This window comes from Prionailurus viverrinus, chromosome B2 (assembly GCF_022837055.1).
Source record: "Prionailurus viverrinus isolate Anna chromosome B2, UM_Priviv_1.0, whole genome shotgun sequence".
Taxonomy (NCBI): domain Eukaryota; kingdom Metazoa; phylum Chordata; class Mammalia; order Carnivora; family Felidae; genus Prionailurus; species Prionailurus viverrinus.
Window position 1 is genome coordinate 10,991,293 of NC_062565.1, and position 26,806 is coordinate 11,018,098.

Genomic DNA, 26,806 nt, shown 5'->3' on the forward strand with positions numbered 1-26,806 from the left:
GGGCGGGCCCGGGGGCGGGGCGCGGAGTCTCGGCCCTTCGGGCGCGAGGCGGCGCGGGAGCCAGCCGCGGGGTCCCTGTTGCGAGCTGCGCGCGAGGTAGGCTCTGTTGCGCGCGGAGAGGGTGCGGGAGAAATGGCTAGCCTTGCTGGGTGCGAGCCTGTGGTCGGATTCCGGAATGGGGCATCCTGACGACCGTGGGCAGCCCAGCAATGTACGCCCTGAAACGGGATCAGGAAGCAGAGTGGGATCCGGGAATAACGAGGTCGCGCCGTGAATGACCTTTCTGAGCCCAGGATTTAAAGTGCCCCTAAAGCATCGTCCTCTATTAGTAGTTTTTAAGAAAAGAGAAATACTCGTTTAATGGTCAGTGATGCTCTGGGGGCGAGGGCAGGGGTGAGGGTAGGGGTAGGGGGGTGGGAACTGGGGTGCCCTAAAGATTTTGTCTTGCTCCAAGGCTGTTATACAGTTGTATGCATGTTTTAAGAGCCATACTCTTCAAATTTTGCACCTTAGAGAAGTTATTCTTCAACTTAGCAACATTTAAAAATAAATCTAGGGGGCGCCCGTGTGGTTCAGTGGGTTGAGTGGCCCACTTTTGATTAGCGATCAAGTCATGATCCCAGGGTTGTGAGATGAAACCTGGCGTCCGGCTCAGGAGCCTGGAGCCTGCTTAAGATTCTCTCTGCCTCTGCCCCCTCTCCCCTGCTCATATGCGAGCTCTCTCTGTAAAAATAATAAATAAAAATAAATCGAAAGTAGAAACATTTTTTTTTGAAGAGGTTAGAGAGGAAACCAGACTTGAGAGTCCACCCACGGAGGACTTGGGGGCCAAACTAGCACATCTGTTTCTGTGTATGGGTAGGAGTAATTGTGAATTTTGCCTTTCCTGACTGTTATAATTTGTACTTTTCTTAAAAAAAATTTTTGAGGGGCGCCTGGGTGGCTCAGTTGGTTGAGCAGCCGACTTCGGCTCAGGTCATGATCTTGCGGTCCATGAGTTCCAGCCCCGCGTCAGGCTCTGTGCTGACTGCTCGGAGCCTGGAGCCTGTTTCAGATTCTGGGTCTCCCTCTCTCTCTGACCCTCCCCGTTCATGCTCTGTCTCTGTCTCAAAAATAAATAAACGTTAAAAAAAATTTTTTTTTTTTTTAATTTTTTGAGAGAGCGTACCTGGGCACGTGGGGGAGGGGTAGAGGGAGAGAATCTTAAGCAGGCTCCACACCCAGCACACAGACCGCCCCCCCCCTCCTAGGGGCTCTCACGACAGAGAGATCAAGACCTGACCCAAAATCAAGACTCTGGATGCTTAACTGACTGAGTCACCCAGGCAACCCTATAATTCACACTTTTATCTTGTTATAAAAATAAACGTTTTATTTCTCTAAAAAAGCACGTGGGCAAGTATCCACTGAGATGCTCTTAGAACAGCTAAGAGGTGGTTAAGTTATATACATGATGTTAACTTTTGTTTCAAGTTTGTGTGAAAGGAATAGAAGTGTACAATCCAGATTGCCCTGGTTTTATGATAAAATTCTGTTTCCTTTTTGTTTTAAATAGAGAACTGCTTTATGAGAGCTCAAGCTGAGGTTCCAGAGTTTCTTGCTGAAAATGTAGATGGCAACACTGCTCCTCTTTTTTGCTTTTCTGTACCCAATGTAATCAGATACTTCCCCCGACCTCTCAGAAAACTGAAAGTCACCTCCTGACATCAGCAGGACCTTGCAAAAGCATTTGTTAACAAATGTTGGCTGAGAAGTGAATTTATGTTCCCAGTTGCAAGGGAGGTGCCTTCTCCTTAAATCCTAAGCACACTAGAACCAAACTTTGCAGTAAAGGGAACTTTTCCAGAAACACCTGCTCTTATGTGGTGTTTACTATTCTCATTGATAAATCATTAAATTAAACCCACTAACAGTAGCATGTGAGTATACTCCAAACTAAAATAGTTTCACTAATGATTCAAATAATTATGTTAGAATGTTAGAATTATTGGTGTTACATTGTCCTTAGTATAACAACGTTCACATTGAAAGGACAGGCATTTTCCTCATATGTTCAGAGGGCCTTGCAGTTATATTTAAGTGTCTTTTTTCCCCCCAGTTCCATTGTGTGCCTTTTCCCATGCAAAAAAGAAACTGCAAGAAAAATTATTTGAAAACACCAACTTATGGAATAGAGATGGGATATCAAACCCACATATCTAATTTTGCGCCTTCCTAAAACCCCACCAAAACAGCAATAGGGTAGGGAGGACAGGTGAGACAAAAACCATAAAACTGCAGATGGACAAGTGGTAAAGGATTTTGCAGACTGAGGAAAGCTAAATTCTTTTTTTTTTTTTTCAATGTTTATTTTTATTTTTGGGACAGAGAGAGACAGAGCATGAACGGGGGAGGGGCAGAGAGAGAGGGAGACACAGAATCGGAAACAGGCTCCAGGCTCTGAGCCATCAGCCCAGAGCCCGACGAGGGGCTCGAACTCACGGACCGCGAGATTGTGACCTGGCTGAAGTCGGACGCTTAACCGACTGCGCCACCCAGGCGCCCCATCTTTTTTTTTTTTTTTTTTTTAAAGTAAGCTCCATGCCCAACATGGGGCTTGAACTCATGACCCTTGATCTCATGACCCTAAGATCAAGAGTCACATGTTCTACCAGCTGAGCCAGCCACACACCCCTCAAGAAAGCTAAGCTATAAACCAGTGTTGGGGAAAGCCAATAAGCAACCCCATTCGCATTATAGAATCCCCCAGATGCTCAGGAATTAGCAGCACCAGGTTCCTCTGGGACGTGGAAGGGTGTGGTTGAAACTAGGAGCATTACTTGAAATTCTGGTTCAGAAAGGGCTAAATCTCCAGATCCCTTTACCAATTCCCTGCAACAAGGTGTCTGTCTCTTGCCACACCAGCAGACTTGGGGAGTTTATTCCCTGCAGAAGGTAAGGGGTCTCTGGACTAGGGAGATACAAATACACAGTTGGGGATTTGAGTGCCATATTGAGAATGGAGATTAATTGAACACAAGCAAACTGAATGCTGGGGCCCTCTCACTTCTGTCCTTTTCTTATGTGAGTATAGAACCATGGCTTCCAAGAACTTGATCCTTATCACAGGGACTGAGAGATCCATCTATGGAAAGTCTGCCCAGTCAAAAGAAGACAAAGATAGTGACATCTAGGTTTCCAAATGAAATCCACTCACATCATCCTTAAGGTGCAGCTTACAGTCAGTGAACCCACCCACATACTTAAACATCTAATCAGCTTTTTGGTACTGCTCTTAAATATGAGCAGATAAAAAGAATTGCTAGGCATTTAAGGAAAGTCACTAGTTGGAAAGACAGAAGACAAAAAAAAACAGAAAAAGTGACTCATAAGCAGCAGACTATGCAGATAAATAAGAGAAAATATTACATCTATTCTATATATGAAATAACAAAGTAATATAAAAAGAACATCAGAAACAAAAAATGAGCTCTTGAAAATTAAAGACTTGATAGCAGGAAAGAAAAACCAAATAAAAAATTTTGTTTAAAAACTAAATAGAAAGGTAGAAGAATAAAAATTAAGGCAGTCTCTCAGAAAATAGAGCAAAAAGATGAACAGCTGGAAAATGGGAACAAAAATACTAGAAATTTACAATACTAGGTCAGGAGGCTCTACGGCCAAATAAAAGAGGTCTGAGAAAGAGAAAGAGAAACAAAAGAGGGACATAAATTATTATCTGAATAATTCAAGAATGTTTCCAGCATTGAGGGATATGACATTTCCAGATTAAAAAACTCAGCCAAATTGTTGAAAGCAGATTCAAAAGAAGGCACAGAATTATGAAATCAGAAAAACTAGGGTCAAAGAAGAGCCTTGAGAGAGAGTAAAACATTGACCTTCTGGAAAATATCAGGATCAGAATGTCTTTGAACTTAAGCAATACCCCTGGAAGCTAGAAGACAATGGAACTACTTTTTTCAAAATTGTGAGAGGAAAAGATTTCTAACCAAGAATTCTATACCCAGCAAAACTATACATCAAGGCTCTGGAATAGTATGAAGACATGTCGTACATGCAGAATCACAAAAACCTTTTCTCCTGTGCACCCTTTCTTAGAAAGCTGTTGAAAGTTGTGCTTCACCCTTTTGGGTGAATAACCAAAAAAAGAGTAAAAGGGAATCATTAAAAGAGAAGGAGATCTTCAGGGTGATGAACAAGAGTGATCCCAGATTGCTAGCTATGCAGTGGGAACAGGGAAATCCAGGCCAGAAGGCTCCCAGAGAGTCCCCTCCAAGATGATGCTATTGGTAGAATATCTGATAAGAGATTGAGAGTGTACTGATAGGAGATTGGGACAATTGGTAGAGCTTAGAGTTGAACTAGTAACAGGTACATAGGGATTTTATATAAATGAAAAAGTAAGACAGCTATTAACTAGAAAATAAAAAGTTGTACAGAAAAGTAATCATAGAATACTATGTGATTCAGCTGTGAATAGTATTTAACTACTCATAATAATGTGTACTCCAAATGTTTGATCAAAAATAGGCCATGTCTATTGGGGCATCTGGATAGCTTAGTTGATTAAGCATCCAGCTCCCAGTTTGGGCTTAGGTCATGATCTCATGTTTCATGGGTTTGAGCCCTGCATCTGGCTCTGTGCTGACAGTGCAGAGCCTACTTGGGATTCTCTCTCTCTCTACCTCTGTCCCTCCCCTGCATGCATGTGGTTGCATGCATGCTCTCTCTCTCTCTCTCTCTCTCTCTCTCTCTCTCTCTCTCTCTCTCAAAAATAAATAAGCATTTTTTTAAAGATGTAATTCAGTTTATTTAAAGATCCTTCCTAATAAGCAATATGAGGTATGCTTCTACAATTAGGCTCACTGAGAACTAATCTTTTGGATGGCTTTTCCTTGGATGTTGAAATATTTTTAAAAGCCATATTGCTAACGATAATAGGTTTTCTTTTTTTAAGTTTATTTTGAGAGAGAGAACACTGCCATGTGCTTGTGAGTAGGGGAGGGGCAGAGAGAGAGAGAGAGACAGAGAATAAGGATAATGGGTTTTTATTTCATTTATCGATAGAATTGCGATGCCCTTAAATGACAACACTGTGAATATTTTCCTTGCAGGCATTTAAGGCATCTATTTGTAAGGCAAAGGTGTGCATGAAACTATGGATGATACAAGCACTTTAATTGATGTTAAAGAGTACCCCGATACCGAGGTACAGAAAAACCGAGTACTAACTCTGGAAGAATGGCGAGAAAAGTGGGTGGACGGCAAAATTGGATTTCATCAAGAACAAGGACATCAGTAAGAAATGTTTGGTATATATAACAGAGAAATGCTCCATCAGAAACTGACTTTGGAAATAGAAATAATAATATAAGTACACAATATATGACTGATTATAAAGTGTACGTTTTTAGTTTTTCACCTTTTATCATTTCTGAAATACAGCGCATCTCTGGCATGTCTTAGGTTTATCAGCAATGTTAGCTCTTCCCAGGGGGTATAGATAATGGTGTCTTACAATTGAAGGCATCTGAGATTTATGAAATATGTCTTTTTTTAAGCCCCTGTAGCATCTGTATGTTGGTCATACATATTTATATATATATGGCAGATACCCACATTAACGCGTGTATGTCTTTATACTGAAAGGTGGTGATGTTCTGACTTTGCTTTCCAATAGCGTGTGTTCAAATGTAAAGTGTTATCTATATAATACTTTTTCTTCCTGTATGTAGGAAAAGTAGCTGAGAAAAGTTAATACATGAAATAGGATGCTGAGCAATGTGTTAGTAGTGGTAAGCTTTGAAGCAGTAGCAATGTATCATGGGCCAGTGCTAAGTAAAGTGGTCAGACTTGTTCTAGGCAGCTACTCTGACTTCCCAGGGGATGACGACATCATCATGATCATCATCATCACTATCACTGTATTTTCACACTGAGTGGTAGTTGGGGCATCTTCCCAGAGCCATTATATGGGTTATCTTTGTCATGTGGGTGGCCTTAGAAGAGCCACATCTCTACAGAGGGAATTAACTACAGAATTAAACTTTCCAGAGTCTAAGATGTGAGTACACATTTAGATAGCTTCTCATAAAATGAATGTTGAAAAATTCAGTGGGTCCAGCGGCTCCCCATCTCTCTCTCTCTCTCTCTCACTCTCACTCTCACTCTCTCACTCACACACACACACACACACACACACACACACACACACATGCATACATTGGGGAATTAATAAAGAATTTTTAAAACCTATCAACCATGAAAAATAACTTTTAATTACAAATGAGGAAAGTTCCAGGGTTAAGTCAGATGTCAGATGACTTACTAGCTATTGACTAAGCAAGTTATTTAACCTTTTTCTTCTTATGTAAACTGGAGAGTGTAATAATGAATGTTACCTATTTTGTAAAGTTGTAGGGGATATTAAATGAGATAGTGCATGAAAAGTACTTAGCATCATGTGATTGTAATCCTTTCCTCTGTGTATTAGGCTAAAGAAAACAAATCTTTTTTTTTTTTCTCCCCAGATTATTAAAGAAACATTTGGATACTTTCCTTAAAGGCGAGAATGTTCTGAGAGTATTTTTTCCTCTTTGTGGAAAAGCAGTTGAGATGAAATGGTAAGAGCAGATGAGCATTAACACACTTTCTTGACTTGATGACAAATACTTTAGGTGAATATTTTAAAAGATACAGATTTAAGAGCTCCACTCTCAGGAAATATACAGGGATCCTTTATTTTTGGTAGATTATTACTGCTGGGTTCGTAGAGATAATATTCTCAGTAAGACACAGCAGAAACAGAGGTGTGGCCTTTCTTTATTGGGTTTCTAAGAAAAATTATCATTTATTTATAATCCTATAAATATAATTATAATTCGGAACCAGTGGTGGGGTCTCAAGGCGTGCAGGCGGCTAGCCTTTTCTCTTAGGTCTGTGACATCTTTGTGCAGTTTCATTTTTGTAGGTGGTTTAGGAATTTGGCTGAGTTAATTTTAGGTAGTTTGATTGGAGGTGGTCAGAAAAATTCAAAACAAATTACAACTCTTGGGCAATAAAACATGTAGCCCACGGTTCAACTCAGCTCTCCCCTCCCACTACAAGCACATAGGCAATTGTTGTCAAGAATCATTGTTACAAAACTGTTGATGAGGAAAGTATTTCTTGTAAGTAATTCTCTGTGGAGAGAACTCACTTTAATTAGCAAGCCACTATTACTGTAGATTATCCTAAAATCACAAACCTGGCAATCGTCTTCTATATATGACTCAGTTGGGGTAATCATGCACAGACCTGCTAAAAAGTACCATTAATTTATTACCTTGAGGGGTGCCTGGGTGGCTCAGTCGGTTGAGTGTCTGACTTCAGCTCAGGTCACGGTCTCATGGTTTGTGGGTTCGAGCCCCAGGTCGGGTTCTGCGCTGACAGCTCAGAGCCTGGAGCCTACTTCGGATTCTATGTCTCCCTCTTTCTCTGCCCCTCCCCTGCTTACACTCTGCTCTCTCCCTCTCAAAAATAAACATTAAAAAATTTTTTTTTTTAATTTATAACCTTGAATGTTGAGAATTTTGATCATTAGGCAGGAAAGAAAATTTTAAAGTATTAAAAAGATTAGTAAATGAAAAATTTAGTGCTTGAAGACGCTCCATTTCCTATAAAAATGTAGGTGGCTGACCCACAAAACATGAATGCGTTTGGAGCTGATTTTCAAGTACAGATGTGGCGTTCTTGCAGCCAGCACACCCACAGGCTCAACTTGTAGTAGCTGAGCACCTGTGACATGGCTGACATGGCTTACGATTCTAGTGTGGCCATGACATTGAGAATATTTAAACTGTATTACTAGACATATCCCCAACCAACTCACTAAACCAGAAGAGTTGCTTTGGAAACTCCTTACAAGAAAAGCATTAACTCTAGAAACAGACGGTCTTATTGCCCTGTGGTTAAGTACTAACCATCTAGCACTAGCAGAGGTTTTGAGACAAGATTAGGAAATGGAATGAGTAAATAGACAATTAAATGTGATTGTCAGATATTTGGATCCAAAGTCATGTGTAACAAAAATACCAGAACTGGGGCGCCTGGGTGGCTCAGTCGGTTAAGCATCTGACTCTTGATCTTGGCTCAGGTCATGATCTCACGGTCCGTGAGTTCAAGCCCCATGTGGGGTTCTGCACTGACCTCGCGGAGCCTGCTTGGGATTCCATCCTCTTCTCTCTCTGCCCCTCCCCCCACTCATGTTAGCACACACCCCCCCCAAAATAAATAAACATTTAAAAAAAATACCACAACTAAGCTGTTAGAATTGTAAGTTATTATATTAGAAGATTTTTCATTTATGTATCTAATTTGTGTATTAGGGTCTGTACAGATACTAGATGTGAATAGATAACTATGAGGCGAGGCCCAAAAGTGTTAAAATAAAATGTTTAAGACATTTTCTTAGGTTTTTTTAAGGATGGTATATTCCAATATAATCCAGCCTATGCCAGTCTATAATAGGCTATATTTTGTTTTCCATATGTCAAATATAAATAAAAATCTTCACAGCCAGTTTGGATAACTTTGTAGGAAGAATTAAAAAAAAAAAAAAATTCCCTGGAGACACCTGGGAATTCTCTGGCTCAGTTAGTAGAGCATGCACCTCTTGATCTCAGGGTGGTGAGTCCAAGCCCACATTGGTCATGGAACCTACTTAATAAAAGTAAAAAAACTTTTTTTTTTCAATTGTTTAATATATAAATAAATAATAAAATAAAATATTCCCTGTATATTAACTTATGAATTTAGGAGGAAATATGAAAGACCAGTTATTCATATGTTTATTTTAGGGCTGTAAAACAGTTCACACTCTGACCTCATTGAAAGTGGTAGTCTTGTGTGGACGATAGGTACAATCCGTTCTGCTATACCTCATTTCAAAAATGCTGTTTTCACTCTAACTCCACTGATAAATCAGGGGACGATTTGAGTGTGACGTAAATTTCACCTTCACTTACGTGCAATTTCATCTACAAGAAACGTGAAGGAAGAGCAGAAAACTACAGGCAGCTGTGTGTGAAGGGACAAAACACACCCATGCACACACCCCACACAGTTCCCCGACACCTCAGTTCACCTGTGTGCTGTGAGCCACTCCTATCCACAGCTGTTGTCAGAACTTTCCAGTCACCCCCATTCAATCAGTGCATAATAACTTACAAGTTGCCTCCCTTCCAACATTCACTTCTAAGAGTAAGCTTCAGGTCTTTCTCAATGTCACCTTGCCACACGCTAGTATTTATATATTTTGTAACCATATAACAGGCGTAAAACTGTGCCACCGTTTCTATCAGGTTCCCGTCTTTCTTCTTTTTTTCTCTTTTTTGGTAAGATGTTATTTATTTTTTAGGAAATCTCTACACCCAACGTGGGGCTCAAACTCACAACCCCACGGTCAAGAGTCACATGCTCTACTGACTGAGACGGCCAGGCACCCTCTGTTTGTCTTCTTTTTAATAATGTGGCACCAACGAGAATTGTTGTTTTTTTTCTTATGTATTATTTATGCAGTTTGTTTCTAAATTTTCACTGTATATTTTTGAGAAAATCCGGAGTCACAGAGTTAAGTTATGGCAAATGTGTAACAGCTTTCCAAAAAAAAAAAAAAAAATTAAGGTCTGATTGACATATAACAGGGCATTAGTTTTAGGTGTATAATGATTTGATATTCGTATATATTGCAAAATGATCTCCACAATAAGTGTAGTTAACATCCCTCACCATACATAGTGGGAGAATTTTTTTTTCTTGTGATGAGGACTTTTAAGATCCACTCTTTCAGCAACTTTCAAATATTCAGTATGGCATTAACTATAATACTGTATAACATGCTGTGCATTACATCCCCATGGCTTACTTATTTTCTAACTGGGAATTTTGACCCTTTCACTCATTTCGACTACACTCTGCCCCTGCCTCTGGCAACCACCTGTCTGTTCCCTGAATCTATGAGCCTTTTTTTCTTTCTTTTTTTTTAGATTCTACATATAAGTGAGGCCATACTGTATTTGTTTTTCTCTGTTAAACTTAATTCATTTAACACAATGCCCTTAAGGTCCATTCATGTAGTCACAAATGGCAAGATTTCATTTTTTTTTTAAGTTTATTTATTTATTTTTAAGAGAGGCAGAGACAGCATGAGCAGGGGAAGGGCAGAGAGAGAATCCCAAGCAGGCTCCGTGCCAAATGGCTGAATAATGTTCCACTGTGACAAAGTTTTTTTATTTGTGCCCCAACCCCCACTTTCCCCATAAGCCTTTCGATTTTTATTGCATAATTTTGCATTGCACAGTGATTTTTAGGGATGCCTATGTTGCATTATAGCAGAACTGACTGTATGTGTTTGTTTAATTTGACATGAATCAGTACTGTGCCTAGATATTTGTGCTACTAGGGCTGTTTCCCCCGGAGTCAAGATCCCACAGCTGTAAATTCTGTAATTACACAACTTAGAAGGAAAACACTAGTTATTTGTATATGGCAATTCGGTACGTTTCTGGATAGTGTTGATGGTAAGTAAATGGAAGTTGTAAGATTATAGAAATGGACGCTAATGTCATAGAGCCCTGTGCCCAGTACCATGGCTCTTCGCCACGTGTGACGATTTGAATTTAAATCACACTAGCCACATCTCCAATGCCCAGTAGCCAATGTGCTTAGTGGCCAGTAGTTTGGACAATACAGGTACAGACCCCTCTGTCATCACAGAAAGTTTTAATGGACAGGGCTAATTTAGAGAAATTAAAAAGCATTTCTAATCCACAGAATGCTTTTAAATAAGAAACTCTTCTAATCAGATCCATTTGTAACAGACCAATGTTTTAAGGAATAGGTTTTCAAATTTTTAATTTTTTCCTAAGGTCATGTAAATCAATTTTTCAGAATTCCAGGTACCGCTAAGCTTGAGAATACATGGATGCACTTCCCTACAAGTTCTGTGAAACCCTGTGAACCTGAGTTTGTGCTAATCCCTTAAAATTAAGGGAACTGAATGTTTATTGGCATATGCTCTTTTATTTAGTAATGTATCCGAAATAAAAATTTTAAGTGTGAATAACATGATTTCATGCAGGTTTGCGGACCGAGGACACTGTGTAGTGGGTGTGGAAATCAGTGAGCTTGGGATTCGGGAATTTTTTACAGAGCAGAATCTTTCTTACTCAGAAGAGCCCATCATGGAAATTCCTGGAGCCAAAGTATTCAAGGTATATTTTGGTTTTTTTTTAATAATTTTTTTTTTTTAATTTTTTTTCAACGTTTATTTATTTCTGGGACAGAGAGAGACAGAGCATGAACGGGGGAGGGGCAGAGAGAGAGGGAGACACAGAATCAGAAACAGGCTCCAGGCTCTGAGCCATCAGCCCAGAGCCTGACGCGGGGCTCGAACTCACGGACCGCAAGATCGCGACCTGGCTGAAGTCGGACGCTTAACCGACTGCGCCACCCAGGCGCCCCAAGGTATATTTTGTTTTTGGTAAATAAGTATTTCCGTACCGCCCCACCCCCAGGAAAAGTTTTCTCTTAGAGAAAGTTAAGTTACTGTACAGATGTCACGTGACCCCATTTTATCAGATTCACCAGGACACTATAGCGTTTAAAGAACTAGGGCTTGAAAGGCGATAGCTAGATGTGCACAAATGTATTAAAGAGCTAATGTTGGGGTGCCTGGGTGGCTCAGTTGGTTAAGTGACCAACTTTGGCTCAGGTCGTGACCTCACAGTTTGTGAGTTCAAGCCCCACATCAGGCTCTGTGCTGACAGCTCAGAACCTGGAGCCTGCTTCGCATTCTGTCTCCCTCTCTCTCTGCCCCTCCCCGCTTGTGCTCTGTTTCTCTCTTTCAAGAAAACAAACACACACAAAAAAATTTTTTTTTAATAGCTGATGTCAAAGCCTATCTATAATCATGATCTTGATTTGTGTTTGTTAGTTTTGTTTATAAACAGGCATTCCTGAGAATTTCTTGTGCCGCTCCCTGCAAAGGACATTGAAGAGTTCAAAACATAGTCCCTGCCCTAAAGAATCTGTTAGCTGAGAAGAGAAACACAGAGGAAGCTGTTTGTCACACACAGAGCTAAGTGTAACGACACAGGGTATAAAGGGAATAGACAGGAGAGTCCCCTAACCCAGCCTCGCAGGGCTCGCTGAAGCGTGGTGACGGTCAGGCAGTCTAGTACACATTCTCAGATGCCCCGTGACGCTGGTCCTTCATCCTGTGCAGGAAGGGTTTTAAGTTGGAGCCTGATGCGGCCAGATGTTCTTTTGAGACGAACCACCCTTGTGGCGTCAGGGAAGCGGCCTCCCGGCAGAGAGACCAGCTGGGAGGCTGCGTGCGGAGGGCCAGGGAAGAGCTCCTGAAAGCTGGCGCCGGGAAAGCCACAGGGAGTATAGAGGAACAGGCGGCTCAAAGCAGTGTTTAGGATGTTACACTGGCAGGATTTAAGATTAACTGAGTGGGAATCAGGGGGGAGCTGAGTTTGCCCTTTCAGTCCAGATGACTGGAATGGATGGCAGAGAATAAACGAGAAACAAGCTCAAAGGGCAGAGCAAATGAGTTTTCCTCTCGGGATGATGAGTTTGGGGCCCCTACCTGGCTCAGTTGGTAGAACGTTCGACTCTTAATCTCCCGGTTGTTAGAGATTACTTGTTTAAAAAAGTGAGTTTAAGAGGCCTGCGTGATGGTGAAGGTGTAGCTGGCAAATGGCTCTATTTCCCCGGGAGACGTTTGGGCTGGAAATGACGGATTTGGGAGTGGTCTTCGTCCTCTGACCACAGTGAGCCAGGTAGACAGCTTCGTCTGCTTGGGATAATAATGTGGGAATAAAAGACCATCCAAATGGGAATGAGTGAGGCTGTTTTTTGTTTTTTGTTTTAATTTTTTAATGTTTATTCTTGAGAGAGAGAGAGAGACAGAGTGCAAGTGGGGAGGGGCAGAGAGAGAGGAAGACACAGAATCTGAAGCAGGCTCCAGGCTCTGAGCTGTCAGTACAGAGCCCGATGTGGGGCTTGAACCCACAGACCATAAGATCATGACCTGAGCTGAAGTCGGACGCTTAAGCAACTGAGGCACCCAGGCACCCCTGTTTTACTTTTTTAGAGAGAGAGAGAAAGCATGTAAGCAAGGAAGGGCTGAGGGAGAAAAAGAGACACACAGAATCCCGAGCAGACTCCATGCTTTCAGCACAGAGCCTGACACAGGGCTCCATCCCACGACCCTGAGATCATGACCTGAGCCAAAATCAAGAGTCAGACACTTAACTGACTGAGCCACCCAGGCACCCCTAGAACCCAATGACACATCGTCGCAGCAAAGGCTGTGCTTTGGTTTCCCAGGCTAGCGGCCACAGAAGTCACGGGTCCAAGTTCTCTAGTCCTACATGGTCTGGCCATTGTCCACTGGTACATTCAGTCTCTCACAAAGTACTCTCTTTTCTAAATATCTGAAACTAATTGTGGGTTAGTAGGAGGCTTGATAGTACTTCATTTTATAGCTTCCTCCCCACTCCCTGCCCCCCACCCCCATTCTCAAATCATCTAAGAATCCCAGGGTTTACTCAGTTCAGAGACTAGTCTTGGAGCAAGCAATGGTTCTCAGCCCCGGGGGCACATTTGCAAAGGTCTGTGGATCTTTCAAAATTCCCCATCTGAGGGTTCAGCCCAGCTCCGTTAAATCCGAAACTCTAAGGGTGGGGCTGGGGATCAGTACTATTCAAAGCTTCCCAAAGTTGGGACTCACTGGCTGTCCTCCCTGCTGACACGCCCACCCCTCTGGGTTGCCCCCCCACGGTGCTTCCAGACTGGTCTTTAGAGACCCTTGTCTATTTGTAAGCCTCCGTTGGTGCGTCATTTCAGAATAAAATCTGACAGTTGCCTGTGGACTCCTGGTTTTGCTCTCTTTCATTCATCAGCTCATTGCCTGAGCACCTTGTGGACAGAACTATCCCGGGTTCTAGAGAGCGGGTGTGAATTTGGCACAGCCACTGACCGCAGTGAGGACAGGCTGGTGGAGCAGAGCCGCGCGGGTATAAACACTGAATACAGGATGGCCTGTACTGTTCTGGTTGTGTGCCTGAGAACGTGAGAACCCAGAAGACACAACAGGGAGCTGCCTGACAGCCCCGAGGAAAGGCCAATGAGAGGCAGCCTCTGAAACGGTGTCTGGATGTCTCTGCTAACATTACAGAGGAGCGGGCTGGGGGCGTGGCCCGGGGGGAGTAACGTGACATGGACTCCGCTGTCCAGGGATGTGAGAAGCCTGGGGGGTGGGGGTGAGGGTGAAGGGCGAGGAAGGAGAGGTCAGTCCACACAACTGCACTTTGCATGAAATGATGTTAAAAATACCTGACCTGGGCAACTGGGTGGCTCAGTTGGTGAAGCGTCCAACTTCGGCTCAGGTCGTGATCTCACAGGCCGCGAGTTCGAGCCCCGCATCAAGCTCTGTGCTGGCAGCTAGGAGCCTGGAGCCTGCTTTGGATTCTGTGTCTCCCTCTCTCTCTCTCTCTCTCTCTCTGCCCCTCCCCTGCTCATACTCTGTCTCTCCCTCTCTCTCCCTCAAAAATAAATAAACATTAAAAATTTTTTTTTTAATCTGGCCTTTCTCTATCTGCCTGCCTGGTAGTTGGTTGGCCTGTTTACTTATCTTTACCAGTGTCAAAATATCAGGGGTCTGCTAAAGTAAATACTGTTTAGATTGAACAAGCTCTGAAAAGTATAATAGCTAACTAATTCTTCAGGGTTAACTTCTCTCTGATTTTTCTCTTAGAGTTGATCCAAAAGAACCCATATAGGGCTTTAAAAAAAAACAAAAGCAGGGGCGCCTGGGTGGCGCAGTCGGTTCAGCGTCCGACTTCAGCCAGGTCACGATCTCGCGGTCCGTGAGTTCGAGCCCCGTGTCAGGCTCTGGGCTGATGGCTCAGAGCCTGGAGCCTGTTTCCGATTCTGTGTCTCCCTCTCTCTCTGCCCCTCCCCTGTTCATGCTCTGTCTCTCTCTGTCCCAAAAAATAAATAAACGTTGAAAAAAAAATTAAAACAAACAAACAAAAGCACCATTAAAAAAATTATTTGCAGTACAATTCCATTCTTCATGTTTATTATTTTTTAATGTTTATTTCTGAGAGAGAGAGAGAGAGAGAGAGAGAGACAGAGTGTGAGTGGGGGAGGGGCAGAGAGAGAGGGAGACACAGAGTCCAAAGCAGGTTCCAGGCTCTGAGCTGTTGGCACAGAGCCCAACACAGGGCTCGAACTCACGAGCTATGAGATCATGACCTGAGCTGAAGTCAGTCACTTAACCAACTGAGCCACCCAGGTGCCCCTCATGTTTATTTTTTTAATGTTTATTTATTTATTGAGAGAGAGAGAGAGCTTGAGCACAAGCAGGGGAAGGGTGGGGGGGAGAGAGTCCCAAGCAGGCTTTGCACTATAAGTGCAGAGCCCAATGAGGGGTTCAGTCCCACAAACCCTGAGATCATGACCTGAGCCGAAATCAAGAGTTGGATGCTTAACTCACGGAGCCACCCAGGAGCCCCACATTCTTCATGGTTTTTTTTAATGTTTATTTACTTTGGGGGGGGGGACAGAGGGAAAGGGGGAGAGGGAGAATGGGGGAGGGGCAGAGAGAGAGAAGGGGACAGCGGATCTGAAGCAGGCTCTATACTGACAGCAGTGGGCCTGATATAGGGCTTATACTCAGGAACCGTGAGATCATGACCCAAGCCAAAGGCAGACAGACATCCAACTGACTGAGCCACCCAGGCTCCCCACATTCTTGTTTCACTACATATTCTCTCCCTACCACTTTTACTTTGCCCCTCTTGTCTTCCTTCACCATTCAGTTATCTCCTAACTAAACCAATTTTTTTTTTCCTTGACTTTCATTTCAGAGTTCTTCAGGGAACATTTCACTGTACTGTTGCAACCTTTTTGATCTTCCCAGGTAGGACCGAATACCACCTCTGCACTTTTTTTTCTAAATTTCTTTTTTAATGTTTATTTACTTTTGGGAGAGCATGAACAGGGGAGGGTCAGAGAGAGAGGGAGACACAGAATCTGAAGCACACACTCCAGGCTCCGAGCTGTCAGCACAGAGCCCGATGCGGGGCTTGAACTCGTGAACCGTGAGATCATGACCTGAGCCAAAGTCAGACGCTCAACCCACTGAGCCACCCAGGCGCCCCAGCACCTCTGCACCTTTAGTAACTTGAGTGCTTGCCAGGCAGCACTGGGTGGGGGAAGGTCTTTGTATTCCTCCCGTTTACTTGCGGTAGCATTGATTTGAATCTGTGCTCTGCCGTTCTTTTTGCTACAGCCTATGTGTCTGCACACTTGATCATCTTTGTCCCTGGATAGCTTCCAGAACATGGAAAACAGTCTTACAACTCTAGGCAGGTAGGGGAAAAGGAAGGGAGAGCAAGACAATGTCTCTGCTTCACACCTGGTCTGTAACAGAAAGGAATTTCGAAGTGCAAAAGGTGGTGACATCCCATCTCCGGAAAGTCCCGGATATTTGTTGTCACACATAGTTCTCGGGGCCTCCTTCGTGCTCCCAGGTCAGAGTGGAAGGGGGAGGCTCCTGCCACCCGCCCCTACGACTGGAAGGAGCGCCCCGTACCCGCATCAACAGTCCCTGGAGGCTCTGAAAAAGCAGACAGGAGATCCTTAACAGCCGGCGAGATACCAGCATGCACCACGGGGGGCGCTGTTCATCTTGTTCAAGATTTGATTTTTCTTATTTAAGCTGTTGTATTCTTTCTTTTCCTTCCTGACAGAGTGAACATTGGCAAATTCGACAGGATCTGGGATAGAGGAGCATTAGTTGCTGTTAACCCAGGCGATCGTCAATGGTTAGTAATTTGGTTTCTTTAATTATGTTGGCGTTTCCTTTTTGGCCTTCTTAATTTAATACGCTGTACTTTTTCTGAGCTCCAGAAAATTAGACTTTTACTATTTTGAAATAGCTTACTGTGTCCGGCATCAGAAGACCTACGTCCAAAACCCCCTTTGTGTGAAAGGGTAGGATTTGGCCATGCAGACCTGGGACAAGGCTTGTGACACCATCCCTTCTGAGCTGTGTTGCCTTGATCAAAGGATTCACCTTCACCAGGTTTCAGTTTACTCTGCACAACAGCAGCTCACCTGCTGACACCACCCTGTCCGCCTCCACTGACATCACCAGGTGGCCGCTGTCTGGCACTTGCTGCGCCAGCCATTGCTGGAAACGTTCTATCAATGCTTGGAATCTACCAAACAACCCTGTGGGGTATATGCTACCATTATTCCCAGTTTACAGATGAGATTATGGCCAAAGAGATTAACTTGCTTGGGGCGCCTGGGTGGCTCCGTCGGTTAAGCAACCGACTTCAGCTCAGGTCATGATCTCACAGTTTGTGGGTTCAAACCCCGCATCAGGCTCTGTGCTGACAGCTCGGGGCCCGGAGCCTGCTTCGGATTCTGTGTCTCCCTCTCTCTGCCCCTCCCCCACTCATGCTCGCTTGCTCGCTCTCGCTCTCTCTCTCTCTCTCAAAAATGGAAAAAAATAAACATTACAAAAAATTAAAAAAACAAACAAAGAGATTAAGTTGCTTGGGCAAAGTTAGGCAGCTAAAACACAACAGAATTGAAATTCTGACCAAGGGAGTTTGGTCAAAGCCCACGCTCATGATCCCTACGTTATTCTATCTGCAAGGGTGCTTGTGGGATTAAAAGGAAAGACATATGTGGGAAGTGCCTGTCTGCTCTCCATAACTGCTAAATATTAGCTGCTATTATGTCAGAGATTTTGTTATTGACCATTCTTATCACACCTCGTCTTATTAGAAAATAAAATATGAGAAAGTACACTATGTAATGGCCTCTCCTATGTACTTTCCAATTCAAATATCATTCACATGCTTACTTGGAGATAGCATATAAATGTTGAATTATTTAGTCCTATAGAGGCAGACTCTTTTTATTTTTTTAAGTTTATTTATTTTGAGAGAGACAGAGCATAAAGAGAGGAGGGGCAGAGAGAGAAGGAGAGAGAGAATCCCAAGCAGGCTCTGTCAACAGGAAGCCCCGTGCCAGGGCTGGGTTCCAGGAGCCATGAGATCACAACCCTAGCTGAAATCAAGAGTCGAACACCCAACCGACTGAGCCCCCCCAGGTGCCCCTAGAGGCAGACTAGGATTGCATGCACATCAGAGAAATAAAATAATTTATTAAAAAAAATTTTTTTTAACGTTTACTTATTTTTGAGACAGAGAGAGACAGAGCATGAACGGGGGAGGGTCAGAAAGAGGGAGACACAGAATCTGAAACAGGCTCCAGGCTCTGAGCTTTCAGCACAGAGCCCGACGGGGGGCTCGAACTCACAGACCGCGAGATCATGACCTGAGCCAAAGTCAGCTGCTTAACCAACTGAGCCACCCAGGCACCCCAAAATAATTTATTTTAAAGAAATTGTTTCAGGAGTAAGGCTTATTGCCAAACCTAATCTTTTTTTTTTTTTAATTTTTTTTTAACGTTTATTTATTTTTGAGACAGAGAGAGACAGAGCATGAACAGCGGAGAGTCAGAGAGAGAGGGAGACACAGAATCCGAAACAGGCTCCAGGCTCTGAGTGGTCAGCACAGAGCCCGACGCGGGGCTCGAACTCACGGACCGTGAGATCATGACCTGAGCTGAAGTCGGACGTTTAACTGACTGAGCCACCCAGGCGCCCCAAACCTAATCTTCTTTAAGTAGACCATGCCACGTTTTCTTTTTTTTTAATTATTTATTTTTTTATTAATTTTTTTTTAATTTACATCCAAATTAGTTAGCATATTGTGCAACAATGATTTCAGGAGTAGATTCCTTAGTGCCCCTTACCCATTTAGCCCACCCCCCCTCCCACACCTCCTCCAGTAGTCCTCTGTTTGTTCTCCATAGTTAAGAGCCTGTGAGGTTTTGTCCCCCTCCCTGTTTTTATATTATTTTTGCTTCCCTTCCCTTATGTGCCTCTGTTTTGTCTCTTAAAGTCCTCATATGAGTGAGGTCATATGATATTTGTCTTTCTCTGACTAATTTCACTTAGGATAATACCCTCCAGTTCCATCCACGTAACTGCAAAGATTTTATTTTCAAGTAATCTCTATACCCATCATGGGGTTCAAACTCACAATCTCGAGATCAAGAGTCACATGCTCCACTGACTGAGTCAGCCAGCCCCCCCACCATGCCACATTTTCTTAATATATATTTTCCTTCAGTGATAATGTTTATTTACAGAGACAGAGCATGACTGAGGGAGGGGCAGAGAGGGAGGGAAACACAGAATCTGAAGCAGGCTTGAGGCTCTGAGCTGTCAGCACAGAGCCCGATGCAGGGCTTGAACTCACGCACTGCGAAATCATGGCATGAACCAATTGAGCCACCCAGGCGCCCCATTAGGTGATAATTCTCGCTTCTGTTCTCTCTCTTTCTTTGCCACTCCTTCTCCTTCACCTCTTTTCTGGAACCTTCCCCTTCCTCATGTACCTAAAAGTTGTCATTCCCTAAGGGACCATCGTTAGCATTTGCTTGTGGCTGCCTATCTCTTACCCTTGGTCTTTACTAAGCACATCAATTCTTTTACTGTCATTCAGTTATTCAACAAATGCGCAGAGTTCCTACTGTGTTCTAAATATATATAGGGAAATCACGGAAAAAATCATACATGGTATTTGCCCTCACCGTTTTTATATTCCTAGCTCTGTTCTTTCTCTCAAACATCTGCACCTCATTCCAGTGTTTGCATTGCATTTCTTGTGGGACATCAGTGTGCTTTATCAACTTAAAGTACCACATGAAGCCTGTTTGTTTATAATACACCACATATGTATACTGACCCCGATTCTGCTAAGCATCTGCCTTTGTAGGTGTTTCCTATGCCCTGAGGATGTTCATCCTCTCTGAGGTTAGTCCTTCTCGGGGCTTTGGTTTGTGTGGTTAAAATCCATAAGGCAGTGGGGAGCGAACTGGGAGTCACAGAGCTCACTATGAGGGCACAGATGAGGCACATTGTGTTATTTTCCCGCTGGCTGGCAGAGTATATATTTAGCACATAGTCAGAGCTTAATAAATGCTTGTAAGATGAAAGCAAACTAGATGCAGAGCAAAGAAAATACACTGTTTCCAGCCACTATCACCTCCTCTGTGCTAGATATAAAGACCATCTAAGTGGCCTCTGGACTGTTATTTCATGGTTAATAAAGAGTAGTGAGATCCCCATCTAGAAATCTTGAGTAGGGAATCCAGTCCTAGCTTGGGTTCCCTGATTCCCCTGCTGTCTTTCCTCCAAGCCCAGCCGTGTGTGTGTTTGTGTGTGTGTGTGTGTGTGTGTGTGTGTGTGTGTGTGTGAGAGAGAGAGAGAGAGAGAGAGAGAGAGAGAGAGAGAGAGAGAGATCACAGCTCCAAGTACACCTGAGAACATGTTGGCCTCTCTTACCAGAATAACAACTTACTTTAAGCCAATAGAAAGATCTTTTTCTTTATCTTGGTCCTGGTACTTAACATGTTAATACCTTATCTCATTCTTGTCATTAAACTGGGCATCTTTCTGCTTTGACCGTATACAGGCAAGTCCTGAGATGTTGGCTGCTCCCAGGTCTCCTGCCTAACATGAATCAGCGGGGTGTACCTCTCTCTCATTTTTCTGAATTTCTTGAAAGTAGCTGAGAAAGTCCACATTACAAAAGGAATGAAGTGTGTCAGTCCTAAGAAACCCTGCCAAACCAGTCTGACTGATCCCCTTCTTGGGGATGACAAGTTAATTCTTCCTTCTTAAGACCAAGAATCAGAAAGTTAAGTAAAGATCTGTTAGTGGGGCACATGGGTGGCTCAGTTAAGTGTCCGACTTGGGCTCAGGTCATGGTCTCAGTTTGTGAGTTTTTTTTTTTTTTTTTTTTTTTTTAAATTTTTTTTTCAACGTTTATTTATTTTTGGGACAGAGAGAGACAGAGCATGAATGGGGGAGGGGCAGAGAGAGAGGGAGACACAGAATTGGAAACAGGCTCCAGGCTCCGAGCCATCAGCCCAGAGCCCGACGCGGGGCTCGAACTCACGGACCGCGAGATCGTGACCTGGCTGAAGTCGGACGCCCAACCGACTGCGCCACCCAGGCGCCCCTCAGTTTGTGAGTTTGAGCCCCACGTCGGGCTCTGTGCTGACAGCTAGGAGCCTGGAGCCTGCTTCGGATTCTGTGTCTCCCTCTCTCTGCCCTGCTCGCTTTCTCTCTCTCTCTTTGTCTCTCTTTCTCTCTCTCTCTCTCTCTCTCTCTCTGCCTCAAAAATAAATAAAAACCTTAAAAAATTTTAAAAGAAGAAAGTTTGCTTTGGTCCCATGCTTTCTCTTACAAGGACATACAACCCACTCAAGCCAGCCCTAACTGGGGGAGTCTACAAAAGAGAATAACGGAAGCTAACCTGGGTGCTTACCACACCCCAGGCAATGTTCCAAGCATTTCATGTGTATAAACTCACTGACTACTGGGAAAACCCCGAGTCAGTTACTAGTCTTATCCCCATTTTACTGAGGACAAAACTGAGGCATAGGGAGATTGAGAGCTTGTCAAGCTTTCCTAGCCACTAAGTGCAGGAACTGGGCTTCATACTCACACACCTGGCAAAGTGCATGCTCCTAATCCCCATGCTGATTCCCTCCCCAGATACTCCCAGAACTGTGCACAGGGATTACAGTATATCCAAGCCCAGTAGAAACCGCTGTACCAAGAGTCAGGGGGCCTCTCTCAGAGCTGCACAGTCTGTCTCTGTCTGCCTGTCCCTCACAGTGTCTCTACCTCCCTGTGCCCGTCTCCTCTGTGCGCCTAACCTGACCTCAGCTTCCTCTGCTTCCTCCATTTCTGCTCCCACATGTCTGACTTCCCACAACCACCAGCACCCCAGCACAGCCCCCCAAAGCTCCAGCTTTCCGTACAATGACGACAGCTAACCAGCTCCTCCTTTTTGGGTGTCTCGATTCCGGTCCCCAGTCCAGTCACGTGATGGCCCAACTCAGCATGCTGTACTGGGGTCACTCTGCCGATAGGGCCCGTCCGAGTCAGGCCCCCTTTCTGAACCGACCAGACGCGGCTGGGTAGTGGCATCCCCTGCTCCCCGGGTGGGACACGTATGGCAAGGACTGTGCCCATAGCACCCATCATTCATGCTGTACCTGCAGGGCTCTGATTTCACCCTCCCTTAAATTTTTGCCTCTTTGTGAGTCTTGTCCCTCTCCAACTCAGTAGAGGAAAGGGATTGTCTTGTCTTGTACACAGTCTTACATATATGCCCCTGGAGAGGACCCAGTCACCTGGAATATTGTTAACCTACAGCCTTCCCGGCCCCCACTAGCCCCACCCCTACCGGATCAGGCTCCAAGGATGGAGTGCAAGCATCCTTTTTTTCAGCAAGTGCTCAGGTGACTGACACCCAGCTGGTCTGGGAGGCCCTGCCCCAGAGCTGACCGTGCTTCCGTAGTATGTGTTCCAAGTCAACAGGCCTCCGAGTACCCCATCAGGCCAGAAAGAGCCTCTGCTCACTTCTATGTGACATCTTCTGATCCGGTGAGCCCTGGAAGCCGGCCTCCTTTTGATTCCTAGCTTCACTGTTTCCCAGCTTAGGTGGGTGACGTAATTTGCAGACCCGGTTTCTGACATTTAGAATGTGAATCGACTGCAGATAGTCCTTACAAGAATTTAACTCAGTAATGTAGGTGAAAGTGAACCTGATTTCCCTCCCTCCCTCTCACCCGCCTGCAGGCTTTGCCTTTGTAGAGAAATGTGGCTCAGTCAGTTGAGTGTCTGACTCTGGATTTTGGCTCAGGTCATGATCTCATGGTTCATGGGATCGAGCCCCACATTGGGCTCTGTGCTGACAGTTCAGAGCCTGCTTGGGATTCTCTCTCCCTCTCTCTCTCTGCCTCTCGCCTGCTGATTCATTCTCTCTCTCTCTCTCTCTCAAAATAAATAAATAAACTTGAAAAAAAACAAGAGAAATGTAACACCTTACTTTGCTGTGTTCTTTTTAGCTATACAGATATAATGCTGTCCCTAACGAGGAAAGGGTTTCGCTACCTCTTGGCTGTTCTTTCTTATGATCCCACTAAACATCCAGGTAAAGTTTTTTGTTGTTTTTCTTTTTTTCAAAGATGTTGCCTCTTTTCCTGATTTAATTCTATGACATGGATAGCATTATATGCTCCTGATTTAGATCACAGGAAGAATACTGTCTTTTATACATGAAGAAAAGTCTGCTTTGGGCTAATGGAAACAGTAAATGTTTTTTTCCACTTCCCACAAGTTTTCTCGCTCATATTCCATTTTGTTTGCCATTCACAGCTCAGACTGTAGAGGAGAGGAGGAACGGATGGCCCTAATGTAAAAGAAATCTCATGAGCTCTGGAGTAGAAGGAAGAGAGATTGGTTGCCCTGCTTTGGGTAGAGCATATGTGGGTCATCCCTGGTGGTAGGGATGGGTTAGGGGCCCAGACACATCCTCACAGGAAGATGGGCAGGATGAGGATACGGGGTGGGGGTCGGAGGTGTGCAGAAAAATCTCTAAACTATATTTTTTAATTTCCAAAATTTTATAATTTATTGCACTCTTGAATAACAATCTTTGTTTTAAACTCAGAAAAGTAATGTTTTAAGTGTGACGTTTTATAAATATTTACATATGCTAGTATTTTTTTCTATTTGAGTAAATCAGATCTTAAAACCTCATTTAAAAAATGAGACCTGGGGGGCGCCTGGGTGGCTCAGTCAGTTAAGCATCCGACTTTGGCTCAGGTCATGATCTCATGATTTGTGAGCTCGAGCCCCGCATCAGCCTCTGTGCTGACAGATCAGAGCCTGGAACCTGCTTCAGATTCTGTGTCTCATTCTCTCTCTCTGCCCCTCCCCCAATTGTGCTCTGTCTCTCAAAAATAAATAAATGTAAAAAAATAATAATAACGTAAAAAATGAGACCTAGGGTCCATAATTAAGTCTGGAACAATCAGATAGAAATAGAAATTATTGGAGACAGACCTCATTGCTACTAATCTGATTTAAATTCCATTCCTGGGGTGCCTGGGTGGTGCAGTCAGTTAAGCATCCGACTTCAGCCAGGTCACGATCTCACGGTCCGTGAGTTCGAGCCCCGCGTCAGGCTCTGGGCTGATGGCTCAGAGCCTGGAGCCTGTTTCTGATGCTGTGTCTCCCTCTCTCTCTGCCCCTCCCCCGTTCATGCTCTGTTTCTCTCTGTCCCAAAAATAAATAAAAAACGTTGAAAAAAAAAATTTTTTTTTTTTAAATAAATAAATTCCATTCCTGAATAGGAGGCTTAAGGCCAGGCCTCTGGGCACAGAACACCACAGGCTCTATCTGAGGGTGGGACTCACAACACCTCAGAAAGGGGCAGCAGCTCAATTTCCTTAAAAGTAAATGGCCTGCAGCAAAGTGGAAGGGATGTGTACAGTGTGAGTGAGTGTTGGAGTCAAGGAAAATCAATACTCAGAAGATGAAGTAAACACTAAGGAATTTGTTCCTCAGCTTCATTCTGATTTAAAAGTTCCCAAGTCCCGAAAACTGGACGACAGGATGCAAAAGAATGAAACTGGGGGCGCCTGGGTGGCGCAGTCGGTTAAGTGTCCGACTTCAGCCAGGTCACGATCTCGCGGTCCGTGAGTTCGAGCCCCACGTCAGGCTCTGGGCTGATGGCTCGGAGCCTGGAGCCTGTTTCCGATTCTGTGTCTCCCTCTCTCTCTGCCCCTCCCCCATTCATGCTCTGTCTCTCTCTGTCCCAAAAATAAATAAACGTTGAAAAAAAAAAAAAAAAAAAAAAAAAAGAATGAAACTGGACCACAGAGAAGGAAACAATCAACAAAACCAAAAGGCTGCTTATGGAATGGGAGAAAATATTTGCAAATGACCTACTGGATAAAACGTTAGTATACAAAATATATAAAGAACTGTTACAACTTAACACCCAAAATACGTATAATCCAATAAAGAAATGGGCAGAAGACATGAATAGACACTTTGCCAAAGACACCCAGATGGCCAACAGACACATGAAAAGGTGCTCAACATCACTCTTCATCAGAGAAATACAAGTCAAAACCACAATGCGATATCACCTCACACCTGTCAGAAATGGCTAAAATTGATAAAAAGAAACAACTGGTGTCAGCGAGGATGCAGAGGAAGGGGAACCCCCTTGCACTGTTGATGAGAGTGGTGCAGCCACTCTGGAAAAGAGTATGGAGGTTCCTTAAAAAACTAAAAATAGCCCTGTCATCCAGCAATTGCACAACTAGGTATTTACCCAAAGGATACAAAAATACAGATTCGAAGGGATACGTGCACGGTGTTGTTTATAGCAGCATTATCAACAACAGCCAAATTACAGAAATAGCCCAAGTGTTCATTGACTAATGAATGGATAAAGAAGATGTGGCATACACATACACACATGGAATATTAATCAGCCGTAAAAAAGAATGAAATCTTGCCATTTGCATCAACATGGATGGAGCCAGAGAGTATTATGCTAAGTGAAATAAGTCAGTAAGAGAAAGATAAATACCATATGATTTCACTTATATGTGAATTTAAGAAACAAAACAGATGAACATATGGGGCAAAAAAAAGAGAGAGGCAAGCCAGGAAACAGACTCTTAACTATAGAGAACAAACTGAGGGTTGTTGGATGGGGGGTGGGTGGGGGAATGGGTTTAATTGGTGGTAGGGAGTAAGGAGTACACTCGTAGTGATGAGCACTGGGTGTTAATATGTAAGGGAAATTATGTTGTGTATAGAATGAGTGTACCTAGGTCACTGGAAGCAGACTGAGAAGCGGGCCCTGAGAATTTCTCTTTAGAATTAGATCTATGGAAATTATTCTTCACCATGTTTCTCTTTCACCTAGGCCCACCGTTTTATGTTCCAGATGCTGAAATTAAAAACTTGTTTGGTAAGTTACTTATATTTTAAATAAAATCAATTCTCTGTTTTGACCTGGTAACTATTAGTGTCTAGCAATTTTTTAAATATTTATTTATTTTGTGAGAGCATGCGAGCAGAGGGAGGGGCAGAGAGCGACAGGCAAAGAGAGAATCCCAAGCAGGCTCTGGGTCGTCAGCACAGAGCCCGATGTGGGGCTCCATCTCACAACTGTGTGATCATGACCTGAGCCAAAATTAAGAGTCAGACGCTTCACCCACTGAGCCACCCAGGCGCCCCAAATTAGTGTCTAGAAGTGTCTAAAATCAAAGTCAAACCACTTTATTGAAGACTATTTTATCCTAGAAAAGGGACAGATCTCTGTGATATGCCTTTTTAGCTAAGCGGCATGTTATGTGAAAGGCATTGAATTCTTTCAGAGAGATGGTATGTTTAATTTAGGTCTTAGGAGTTGTAAGTAGTGATGGTGATTCAGAGTCCAGAGTTTGCTCTTAGCACTTCCCCATTGTCATTCAAAGGCAACATTCAAAAGTACTTCTTTTAAATCATTTGATGTGTTTTTAGAAGATTCCCTGTCGCATTCTTCATCAACTTAGAAACTCATTCCCCTTTCTTGTTTCAGGTTCAACATGCAACATTCATTGCCTTGAGAAGGTTGATGTTTTTGAAGAACGACATAAAAGTTGGGGAATTGACTACATTGTTGAAAAGTTGTATCTACTTACGGAAAAGTAAATGAGACCAGTAAAAACAAGTAATATCAACATGTTTTTGGGCAATTGATAGTTATGCTAAGGCACGAAAATATACTGGATGACTCTT

General features: G+C 43.5%; 1 protein-coding gene across 2 annotated transcripts; it reads left to right on the plus strand.

The window, feature by feature from the left end:
- Nucleotide 1: 1 nt before the first annotated feature.
- Nucleotides 2-26,748, plus strand: TPMT (thiopurine S-methyltransferase). Of its 2 annotated transcripts, none has more exons than XM_047857957.1 (9): nt 2-96; nt 5,115-5,298; nt 6,531-6,623; nt 11,120-11,252; nt 15,924-15,976; nt 16,809-16,883; nt 23,068-23,153; nt 25,950-25,994; nt 26,607-26,748. In XM_047857957.1, exons 2-9 carry the CDS (start codon nt 5,159-5,161, stop codon nt 26,717-26,719), a joined length of 738 nt encoding a protein of 245 aa, XP_047713913.1. In that variant the 5' UTR covers nt 2-96; nt 5,115-5,158; the 3' UTR covers nt 26,720-26,748. The 2 variants fall into 2 exon arrangements, with proteins under 2 accessions (XP_047713913.1, XP_047713914.1); XM_047857958.1 differs by lacking the exon at nt 2-96 and adding an exon at nt 260-363.
- The last annotated feature ends 58 nt before the right edge of the window (nt 26,749-26,806 follow it).